Here is a 12,537-nt window from a genome sequence, read left to right on the forward strand (position 1 = left end):
ATAAGTCTCCCATGCTAGGTACAGAGGAGAACTTTATTGATTACAAGAAGTAGATTTGGAATAGGGTACAGGATAGAGCAATATCAATGAATAACCCTTAGAGCAAACAGTGGCATGGTAGCCTTTGATCACACATCTGAGTTACTGCAAGCTATATATCTAGTTAGGTTTCAAGTAGCTTACTCACAAATATCATCCAGAGGCTGATAGAGCTTTCCTCTGGAGGGAGGAAGTTCAAAAGGTATCCATGTGTTTTAAGAGAGAGACAGATAGCTGCTGAAGTTCAGCTACTCTCAGTGTCTTCATCATGACTGCTGCCCCTCCTCCTGGGAAGTCTTTAACTTATATAGACCTTATGACCTCATTTACTTGATCCAATGAAGGCCACCAGTTGTTGGCTGCCAGCCAACCAATTTGAAATGCATCACTGGTTGCTGGGTAGATTGGCAGGATCTCAAGCCCCCTTCTCATTCATGATGTCATTGCTTAGAAAAATAGGGGGGTTAAGCCCCACCCCCCAGGTGTGTGAGGCCAGTCACATAGGCAAAGGAGGCAGATTCCTTCCTCCCTCAAGAAAGTATTAAACTCAGGTTACAACTCAGGGTTACCTGAAGTAGATGGGGCAGGGGTGCCTGCCCTCGGAAGTGACCATGGTAACTAAATTGTCAGGTAGGTAATAAGCCTGATAGTAGAGTTTGGGGAGAGACTGAGATGGCATTCTGCCACAGGGTATGCAGTGGCAGCATGGAGAAGTGGGGGTACTTGGGAAGCTGCACACCACCACACCACTGCCACCATTGCACACATTCAGCTGCTGGGGGACCCCCACCCACAACTGGTGAGCAGCTGCTGGGGGGATCCCCCCTGCTCCTTTTCTGGAAAGGGGTACCCATAATGAGGGGTACCCACCAGAAGAGGTACTGTCTTTTGAAAAGGTAACCCCCCCTGCTCCAGCATATAGAAACTCTATGCCTTTGAGGAAACAGTATTTCATCTAGTTTTCAAAAAGAGATTTAAGTTTTCTTGATAGGCACACACCATATGCTGATAATCAAAATGGATTAAATTGAGCATGCAAGGACAGAGTTGTAGAATGCATTTCTGTCTAATCACTGTGAAGGGGATGGAGAGGGCACTCACTGCATCACCAGCCAACAGGGGAAGAACATGTCCCTGCTGAGCTCCCGTGACAGGATGAACTTGGAGGTATGAGCTGGGGATATGGGGAAGGAGGAGGCCCCAGGTCCTGGACATGACCACTAAAACTGCATTCTGACAGGGCCAGGGCAGCCTAATGGGACTTCTGGTGGTGTGGCCACCCCGTAAATGCCAGGACCGAAGATCCCCTGGTGAAAGGCAGGTAGGAGGCACCATAACCTTCCGCTAATGCATGTATGCACACAGTCCTGGCTGGGGAAAGTCCAGACCTGTCATGTCTTTGACAGGCCTGAGGCTTTCTGATTGAAGTGTAATTGTGAGGCTCCAGGTGAGCTCAGCTTAGCTGCCTGGGATGCCAGCTTTTGGACTGAAAAGCCCTTTGTCACACTGAGGAAGCACCTGCAGTTGTGTGTGTGTGCTGTCCCTGGATGGAAGGAATAGTAAAGAAGTCAGAGGCTAGCATGCAATGCAGGCAAGAAAATCAGTCAGTGAAAATGGAAATGGAGGAATCAGGGGGTGAGAGAGACAGGCTGGGGTAGTGGGGTATGGGGATGTAGCAGGTAAAAGTGGAAAGGTACCTGTGGAGTCAGATGTCTGCCAGGTTGCAGTGTGTCATAAATCCAATGTCTATATTGAGTCCATGAGTTTCTGTACCTAGGAGGCTGATAAAGCGAAGTTCATAGGCCTGGCTGTGCCACATACCCCACCTTGGGCAGGACCTCACTGGTTCTTGCCTGGTGCAGGCATCAGGCCTGGTCAATGTCCTGCACCATGTGCAGTGGGGAAACATGCAGTGGTGGGTATCATCGAGTGACTCTGCTGCAAGCAGCCAGCCAGCCAGCACACAAATGGTCCTGCAGCTTCCTTTTGCAGGCAGCTGTGGGGCTCTGTGCAGTGGGGGCTCGGGTGGGAGTGTGGGGGCCCCCCTGACACCCACCCAAGAACCCTCCCTGGACCCTACATGTGGCACAGCCAGGCCCCGCCAGTATGACCACTTGCAAATGTGAAACACAAGCAGCGGCAGGTGCCGCCGGCCAACTCTGTCAGGAGCAGCCACCCAGCACACGGATGGTTCTGCAGCTGCCTTTTGCATCCCCAAGCCTCCACTGTGGCCTGGCACCCATCGTGATATGTCACTGGAGGACGGCCCACCATGCTGCTAGGAACCCATCCCGCCAAGCTCCCCACCCCCAATGTCACCCAGAAGCTCTCGGAGGCCAGCACCTGGCCCTCCAGCTCCATAGGTTCAGTCCCACTCATGAAGCCAAACCAACCATGGCACTACTGGCTGCCACCAGCTGCAGCTCCTCTTGGGAGGATGTCGCCACCTGTTGAGACTGACTCAGACCATGGGGCATGCCAGACTTGCCCACTTGGTAAGCCCCACACTGGGAGGAGAGCCCTCCCTTCCCTGGCCCCTGCCCTAGGCCCCCCTCCCCAACTGGCACAGCTGCATTCCCTTGGCCCCTGGATTCTGCCCTGATCCTCCCCCCAAGCAAGCAGGGAGCCAGGTGCAAAACTTTATTGAACAGCCTGTGCCCCACAGCTAGGCAGGCACAGGGCTCTCACATGCCAAGGGATGTGCAGATGCTAGTGGCAATGTCCTCTTCATCTGTGGGGGGCAGTGGTGTGTAGCACAGCCACAGGTAGGCCTCCAGGCAGTGGCAGAGGCTGTGGAGAAGGGCAGGTTTGCCCATTCCACAGTTGAAGCTCAGGGTCCTATGCCAGGTGTGCAGGTGTTCCTAGGCCACCATGGCCATCAGCCACAGAAGGGTATAGTGGGTTGGGCACCCCTCATTCCATGAAAACATCTTCTTGTGCTGTTCCTGGACACTCTCATTGGGCCATGGTTGGGGAACAGTCCCACCATGGTGTGGGGCTGGCAGGGAGGGTAGGAGCACCAGCAGCTCCACATCCCAGTCATGTGGAAGCCTTGTGTCCCCTGATCCCAAGTGCTGTGGGCTTGGCAGCAGCTCAGATAAGAAGAAGAAGAGTGGTTCTAGAGCCATGGCAGCAGGTGTTGCCAGGGTCAGATGTGTCCCGGCCTGGAAATGGGGCACGGGAAGCAGGCTGACTGCAGACAGTGAACGCAGATCAGGGGCTCAGCTAGTGCCAGCCTGGGCCAGGGTCTGCCCAGTCAATTTACCATGGTCTGTGGGTACTCTTGAATGCATAACCCCTGATCTGAGGCTGGGCAGCACACAGTCCCTGGTACTGAGCAACTTAGCTCAGAAATGCTACAAACTCTCACAAACAGCCTCTTTCTCCTGGCTCTTCAAGCCTTGCAGCTGCACCCGGTGGAAGGGCACCAATTGCTAGGGAGGGCAGCAGCTCAAGATCACCATCAGCCTCAGCTGGGGCCATGCAGATGTGCCTCTGCCCAGAGTATCCTCCAGCTGTCCTTGTGAAGCTGATCTACTGGGCAGCTATGATGGGAAGATATGCAGGAACAAATAAGTCATGGAGAATGTGACTTGGGATAAATACTGTCAGAAGGGAGAAGGTACTGCAGTTCTGGCCATGACCACTTGCCTCCTTCCCTCACATCAATTTCTTCCCCACCACATACACTTTACATTTAAAATTCAATGGATAGGTGGCTCTGTGATAGCTTCTGTATCTCAACTCAGTGTTCTACAATTCCACTCCGAATCCTTGTATCATCTAGTTCTCAGCTCCCCATGTCACTTTCTTTCTATGGCATTCAGTCCTCCCTCCCAGCTATCCTTGTGATTCCAAATGCAGACTTCAGCACAGCCCTTACAATGCACATCAGTCTTGGCTTCATGTGCAATCTGTTCTGTTCTATTTGAAACCTGGATGAAAAGTTTCCAGTATTGGGCTGTCACACTACTTATTTGTGGAGTAAATTTATTAAAATCAATTAAATATAAAAATAACTGAAAGAAATCTTTTGTTAAAAATATGGCCATGAATAATCTTCATGAGGATATTAGTATGGCTTTTAGTCATAGAGATGTTCTCATTTTTGGACTACATAAAAGGTAGGAAGGACAAAAGAGAAAGAAGCAGTAGCACTTCAACTTCCAAGATTAATAACTTTTGACATCCAATTACTTCATGCTCCCTAAAGACAAAGTGGGCATTTTCATTACCTCCTTTACCATGACCTGATAGAAATCATGGACTAAATATAGACATTGGATTTATGACACATTATAACCTGCCTGACATCTGACTCCTCAGGTACCTCTCCACTATCTAACTGCTACATTCATCCCCACTTTCTCCACCCCCTCCATCCGCCTGTCTCTCACCCACTGACTCCTCAATTTACATCTTCACCGACAGCCTGTCTTGCATAAATACCAACCCAGCCTCTGGCTTCTTTACTCTTCATTCCACCCAGGAAGAGCACACACCAACTTCAGAGACTTCCTCAGTCTTATGAAGGCTTTTTAAACCTTAAAGCTTGCTAAGAAAGATGTTTCCAAGTATTTAAGTTGGTCTAATAAAAGATATCAGACTCACCCAAAGAACCTTGTCTGCCTTTACCCTGACTTGGCATGTATTTCCCTTGGCATGTATGCTGAGAGACTAAGTACATATGCCACACAGCTAATTAGACTTCACATCAGTTCAGTTCATGGTAAAAAGAGGTCTTACTTCCAACAGATAGATTAACATTATGGAATACAGATGAAGGTAAGTTAAAAATTATGAACTATCTTTCAAATCTAACAAAATCTCCAATATAATATCCTTCTAGAAAAAAAAATGTAGTTTCAAAATGCTATTTTTTTTTTACTGAAAAAATGTCATCTTGGTTTTCTTTCACTGAATAAATTGTAGTAGTAGATGAAAGCAGATGAAAAAATATCCTTAGTGCCTAGTGCAGTTGTTCCGGAAGACTTATGAACTAGTTCCTTAGTGGGCATATCTATCCAAGATGCTAGAAGTGCAGTATACTAATTCTATTGCACATTAGCGCATCATGGTGAAAAACGTGGTAATGCACTAATGTACAGTAAAGTTAGTCTACTGAGCATTAGAATCATGAAAAAAATTGTTCCTGTGCTACTGCACAATAGTGTCGATTATGGCACATTGAGTCATTACCTATATTACAGGTATTAAACTTAAAGCACTGTAATTACAGCACATTAATGCACATGTGATGTGCCCAGTTTATTTCAACTGATCAAGTTCCATCAAAATTAATAGAGCTGTGTTAAGTTAAATCCACTCAGGATCCAACTAAGTGAACTTTACTGATTTCCTCTACTACCATTACTTTTCAGGCATCATCATTGTCATTATCATGGTTTATACAATGCTGCATAGAATAAAAAAGTAAAAATTTTGGTTAGATTTACTTGTTGTGGGTCACAATTTATCTTTTTAAAGAACAAATATTTTGCTTATGTAAAACATTCAGCTGAAAACTTAAAAAAAGGTTTGACAAATATCATCAGGTATAGAAGGAATTGAAAAGACTCTGGAATATGAAAGTGCAATAAGAATTGTTTGTAGTGCATTTGTATCACTGGGTAAATCAAACATTCCCTTTATTTAAAAATTATGAGTCCTTGAGAAAGAAACATTAATGGGCACTCCTAAAAAAATGATGAGGATAGTAATGTTCTAATCTTAGGTAAGATTCTAAACCTTGATTTAAGTTATATCCCTTCCAGTGACTGTCATGGCTTAACATCTTGAGCAGTAAAGATACAATAATATAGTCATAATAGTAAGAACACCAACAATAAAAATACTGCAGGAGTCTCACATTTTAAGGAGAATTGGTTTTTTAACATTTATTAACATTTTAACATTTAGTTTTATATCAAATATTTTCATTTTACATTTCCTAAATCAGATTTTCTCTGTGAAATGCTCCTGATCAAAATCCATAAAGAGAGAAATCCTTTCTCTATCCACAAAGATGGTGTTGTATAGCAGGGGCAGCTCTGGCTTCCCAAGTACACCATTCTCTATCTCACAGTGGGTCTCTCAGTTTTAGGGTGGGTGCACAGTGACATTTTAATGCCGGTAAATATTGCTTCTATGTTTCAGGCAATATCTCTAGTTTGAAGGCGAAGAACAAGTACCTTTGTATCTACTTGGATTTCAAGCAGCTGTTCTCACTGCATACTGTCTATCTAGACTTCACTTGCTACCTTCAAGACATCTCCTTGTGGTGCCAGTGCATATCACATAGATGTTCCTTAAAAAATCAGCTAATAATTCTGCTTTGAAAAAAGGATACATAGTTATTTCTATTTTCTCGTCTTTTTCCAGATAGATGAGATGGGCTAATGGAGAAAATGAAGGATAATCAGGTACCACAGTAATCCTGCTGAAAGAGACAGTTGTTACACTTGTATCACTGCTGAAAGGATCCTTTACTCATGAAATGTAATATTGTCCAAGCCTGCTTGCTGCATGTAATTTCTCAAGTTCTTCTTTTTTGTGATGAGCTAGAGGAGGAATAAGGGTCTTGGACACAGTTTAATACAACCCTATTTTTAATTTATTGTCTTATTTTTTCTATACCACCTCTATTCACGTGTGCTTCCTCTTCAAAAATACTGCCTTAGTAATCTCAAGAACCACGTTTGTGTTTAGTCATTTTAATCAGGTAACTTGTCCAAAGTTTGTGGTTTAGATAGACTTGTAGTATTGAAAAAGAGTGTTTTCTATGTGATATTTTTAATTATACAAGTGTGTTAGAGATCCAGTACACTTTCAGCCCTTTCATAGACAAAGTCACTATGGCTATACCAAGTAATATCATCTCATATTAATGAAGTTACATTTGCAGTTGAGAGTGCTTTCCAGGTCTAAAAACTAGTTTTACCTTTAGGTGTTTGTATTTTTATTTAACTTTGTCATCTATTTCCTTTCAAAATTAGAGAACTTGGAGGTCATTTACACATACATGCATAGATATACATGCATTCTTTATTACGAGAAGTTTAAAGTTCCAAGTGTCATGCGACAAAGTAGAATAGTTTGCTTTGGTTATGCAAAATTTTAATTGCATTACAAGGCTCCACTCCCATTTGCCATCTCTTCAAAAGTTCTATTTTAAAATATCTTTTCTGTCTCTGTCTGAGTTGTTTTTCCCTTTTCTGCCTCAGTAGCACAGAGCACATCTGAAATAAATGGTGAAGGGAAATCTGACTGAAGTGACAGAGTTCATACTCCTTGGTTTCATAGACAACCACCAGCTACAAATCCTCCTCTTTGCGATGATTTTGGGGATCTATACTGTGAGCCTGGTAGCAAATCTTGGCATGATCACATTCATCAGCATTGAGTCCCGGCTACACACCCCCATGTATTTTTTCCTTCATAACCTGTCCTTTGTAGATCTCACTTATTCTACTGTTATTGCGCCTAAAACACTAATGATTTCCTTAGCTGCAAGAAAAGTCATCTCATTCACTGGCTGTGCTGCACAATTCTTCTTTCACTCAATCTGTATCAATACTAAGGTTTTGATTCTGGCTGTGATGGTATATGATCGATTCATAGCTATATGCAGACCACTACTTTATACACTCATTATGTCCAGGAAAGTCTGTTTTCAGCTTGTGATTGGGTCATATTCATGTGCTTGTGCCTATGCCATTGTGCACACAGGTTCTTTGTTTAGTGTGTCTTTTTGTGGCCCTAATGTCATCAATCATTTTTTCTGTGACATCCCTCCACTCCAGAAACTCTCTTGCTCTCATTCGCACTTCCGTGGCATGGTCCATTTTGTCTTTGCTGCTGTAGCTGCATTAAGTACTGTTCTAATTATTTTTGTATCCTATCTGTGTATTATCTTTGCCATCCTGCAGATCCACACTGCCAAGGGCAGGCACAAAGCTTTCTCCACATGTGCCTCCCATCTGACAACTGTCTCCATGTTATATGGGACATTGTTCTTTATGTATGTACGACCCACAACTAGCAAGTCAGCAGACCAGGACAAACTGTTAGCTGTGTTCTATACCCTGGTAATCCCAATGCTTAATCCCCTGATCTACAGCTTCAGAAACAAGGAGGTCAAAGATGCCCTGAAAAAGATATTACATCAGAAAACAGTTTCTCAATGAGTTCAACTGATAGGATGAATTGGGAGAGGGGGAAAGGGTAATTATTGAAATTTGGAATACATGGTTAAAACCTCAACATTTTCCATAGGATGTTTATTAAATATTCAAGTGATGAAGTGGAATGTTTAATCTAATTGGCTGCTTGCATGCAAAGAGTGTGTCAAAGATTGCACAAGAAGTCTCCAAGTAGGCTATCTGGGTGGGATACTTAGGTCACTGCCTCCAAGTTCTCAGCTCTCCTGCCTCTCCTTAATCCAGGTGCCACAGAGACAAGTGTGTTAAAGGGCCAATGGAGAGCCAAGAAGGGAGACAGAATAGTAATCCATTTCCCAACCTCCTCTCAGCAATTTATGACACTAATGGGGGACATTTTATTCCTTTGTGGCCATCTATCTGGCCATTTTTAAGTTATCTACATAGTATTTGGGGCACTTATGCACAGATAGGAATTCTATTCCTAGCCATATAAGCCTTAACCCATAGACAATGGTTTTGTGCATAGAATGGGCATGCTCATTGTTAATAAAATGGAGAAGGGGGCATTTTGTCTTTTGCCCCCAGAACCTGAGTATCTCAGGGCTATTAATGCACTTTTCCTAATGTGAATGTACTTTAGTACCACCAATATGAGATACTAAATAAACATACATTAGGCTGCGCTAATGTGCACTAGTATAAGCACAGGCTTTTTAGGTGATGCTTAATGCACAGTATTCTATTCTACTGTGCATAAGTGTATTGGCACATTTTTATTCCTGTTTAATGCACAGTAGAATAGGCTACTGTGCATTAAAGTGCACGTTTAGATGAGTTCTGTGACTTGCTTTGAAAGTTAGAGAGTCAGGTTCTAGGCCTTCTTGCCTAGATGGGAGCTTGACCTGTTTCTCTGACTGCCCAACACAGTGTGCTAACCATCATGGCACATGCCACATAGTATTGATACACTTTCCTGGTACTCCTTTTAAAGCTGAGCCACTCTCACTTTATGAGTCATTGGAAAAAGTGGATTGAAGGCAATGTTGGGGGGAAGCTTCTGCCTCAGTCAGAAGGTACATGGGGCTAGAACCACTTTCCATTCAGGCCAGCAGCCAAATCACTGATTTGATTTCTCCCTCCTGGCCCCACATACCCCCTATACATCCCTCTCATTGCTGTCTAGAGAAAGAGCTTCAAAAGCTACACCAGAGAAGCAACTGGGAAATGCCTGACCTATGATGAGGTGGTTGAAGATTGTGCCATGAAATAGGAAAGAGCCATGGTCAACATGACACTGAAAAAGGGGCCTAGGACCTAAATCTCCAGCTTCCCAGGTGACTGCACGCTCCATCTTCTGTGATACATTTTGGGTGACTACATTTTTAGGGTCTTAGATGCCACAGAATTCCCACAAGAGGTGTGTACACCCAATCTGTACATGTACATAGTTATCTATGTGTGCAGCTTAAACATTTGCAGCCAGAAATAGAAACCCTGTGTAAGTGCTAAAAAACCACATAGATGACCAAAAAATGGATCTCACCCTACGTGAAACTGACACTAGATTTTAGGGTGCGCATTGGGGTTTCATCACCTTGACTGAATATTTGGGCAAAATCAAAATGTTCCCAATGAAAATTTTGATTTTATGTAAAGGGATTTCCAAAATGAACCCAGTGGGTTTGGTAGATGAACTTTTACTTCTTAGGAGTTATGCTCCAGACAAGCAGCCTGGCTTAAAAGGGACAAAGGGTGTGTCTACTTATCATGCTATGTCACTGTAGTAATGCGCTACAGTGACTTAGCATCCACTTGACCAGCAGCTACTTCACTACAGTGATGTGCTCCCTCATTATAATGTGTTGCTATGACAGAGCAGCTGATAAAAATAACTGTGCGCCGTGCATATGCCACAAGATGGACAGTTACTGTGCCATGCTTTAGTATTTCCAAAAGGAAGTGTTAAAGCATGGTGTAGTAACAATGACACTGTACGGCAATGTGTAGGTATACCCAAAATGGGGAAAAGGATATCAGAGTTACAACTCTCAGGAGGCACTGCTATGCCATAAGGAGATGTAGCTTAATGTCAAACTGATTCTACTTAAATATTTTGTTTCCCTTTAATAAGACATTAAAAAAAAAAAGGTCAAACAGAACTGAAATAAAATATGTTATTTTAATTCATTTAGTAAAACATTAACAAATAAAGAATCAGAGAAAGCAATATTTCTTTAAAAACCTTTGAGGAAAATGCAGCTTTTTCTGAAAAAAAAAAGTCATTTAATGGGAAATCCCTTATCAAAGAATCATAGAAAATTATGATTGGAAAGGACATCAGGAGGTCATCTAGTCCACTCCCTGATCAAAGTAGTCCACTCCCTGCTCAAAGTAGGACCATCCCCGACTAGATCATCCCACCCATGCCTTTTTTTACATGGTTCCTAGAAACCTCTATGATCATCTGCAATAAGCTGGAACTTCTTCCAAATTTTGGAGGGTAAACTGAAGGTTGCTGCAACAGTTTTGTTGCATTTGAGGATGAAAACTATGCAGTCTAATTGGATAAAGATGTGTTTGATGGCTGGGCATTTTAAGAAGCTATACTTTTACTTAACTTTTACCTAATCAACACTGAAAAATGCAAGGTTCTCCACCTTGAGAAGAAAAACCTGCAGCATGCTTATAGGCTCAGCAGTACTATGCTGGTTAGCACCACAGATGAAAGTGACTTGGGGGTCATGATTGACCACAAGATGAACATGAGCCTTCAGTGTGACACTGCAGCTAGTAAAGTGAGCAAAACGCTGGCTTGCATCCATAGATACTTCTCATGTAAATCCCGGGACGTCATTCTCCCATTGTACTCGGCCTTGGAGAGGCCGCAAATCAAGCACTGCGTCCAGTTTTGGGCTCCGCAATTCAAAAAGGATATGGAGAAGCTTGAGGGGGTGTAGAGGAGAGCCACATGCATTATCAGAGGTCAGGAAAACAGACCTTATGAGGAAAGGCTGAGAGCCATGGGGCTCTTCAGTCTGGAAAAGCGCAGGCTCACAGGTGATCAGGTGGCCACCTATAAATTTATCAGGGGTGCTCATCAGGATTTGGGGGAACGTCTGTTTACTACAGCACCCCAAGGGATGACAAAATTTAATGGTCGCAAACTCTGCCACGACTGATTCAGGCTGGACATAAGAAAGAACGTCTTCACTGTCAGACCCCCAAGTTTTGGAATACAGTGCCACCAGAGGCGGTTCAAGCAACCACTTTGAATGCCCTCAAGACATATTTGGATGCTTATCTTGCTGGGATCCTATGATCCCTGCTGACTTCCTGCCCCTGGGGCAGGGGGCTGGACTCGATGATTCTCCGGGGTCCCTTCCAGCCCAAATGTCTATGATCTTTTTTTTAACCAGAATCCATGAAATTCTGTCTCTCAGCTGCCCCAAACAACATCTTAGCAAGTTTTATAAGTAAATGTTGATGAGGGCCACTATACTATTATTTCTCCCTGAGAAGAACAAGTAGCCTCGAAATTCCTTTTCCTAACAATCTGACCCAAGAATGGATGTGGTTCCAAAAGTAAATGTATTATGAATATAATATATATTAGTTAATATAATAAGACATTGAATTTACTTCATGTTATATCGCAAAAAAAATACTGATAACAATTCAGTGATTGAACTCAGTCATTGTGGTAGGTTTTTTTTTCTTGTGGGGGGTTGTATCTAAGCAAAGGGACATTAATAAAGTGACACTTTCAGAAACTATGAATGTTCCACCTAGACCACTGAATGGGTTGCAGTTCTTAATGAATATGCAGGGAGGTGAAATGACTGTAGCCCAGGCCTGACAACACAGTGGGTGCATCTACATGTTCATTAATAAGCCATAGTTCCTGCATATTAAGTTTAGTACTGTGGTAATAAATTTAACCTGGCTCCTAACTTGACTAAGAAAACAGACAGAAACCAGAGGTGCTGATACTGCTTATTTCAGTTAAATGTTCTGAGATAAGGAATCCTACATGCCTTGTTTTATCTTGATATATTATCCTGTGTACAGATGTTAAGTTTATTTTTCTCTCTGAGAAACCCAAAACTGATAACTATTTCTATAAGCACAATGTTTCACTCTTCTTTAAGTAAACTGCCTGTATGTCTGTGTGTGTGTTAGATCAGTGATTTACTGTCCAAGGTCGTATTTTTTCCTCTCTCTGTCTTAAGTACAAATATGCTTGTAAACTTATAGAGTTTGAGGATTCCTTTGAAACAGACAAGTGGGTGATTCCCCTTGCTGTATGGAATTCTCCCTGTGATCACAGTATAGCCCT

At 43.0% G+C, this 12,537-nt stretch overlaps 2 protein-coding genes across 2 annotated transcripts in view; one reads left to right on the forward strand and one right to left on the reverse strand.

Annotated features, from left to right (window-relative positions):
• The window catches only part of DNAH5 (dynein axonemal heavy chain 5), a 555,556-nt gene that overhangs the window by 231,463 nt on the left and 311,556 nt on the right, over window positions 1–12,537 (reverse strand). The window lies entirely within an intron of this gene.
• LOC109298302 (olfactory receptor 1020-like) lies at window positions 7,287–8,225 on the forward strand. The gene has a single exon (XM_019518339.1). The coding sequence runs from the start codon at window positions 7,287–7,289 to the stop codon at window positions 8,223–8,225; it is 939 nt and encodes a 312-aa protein (XP_019373884.1).

This window comes from Gavialis gangeticus, unplaced genomic scaffold (assembly GCF_001723915.1).
Source record: "Gavialis gangeticus isolate Ggan-Ray unplaced genomic scaffold, GavGan_comp1, whole genome shotgun sequence".
NCBI lineage: Eukaryota > Metazoa > Chordata > Crocodylia > Gavialidae > Gavialis > Gavialis gangeticus.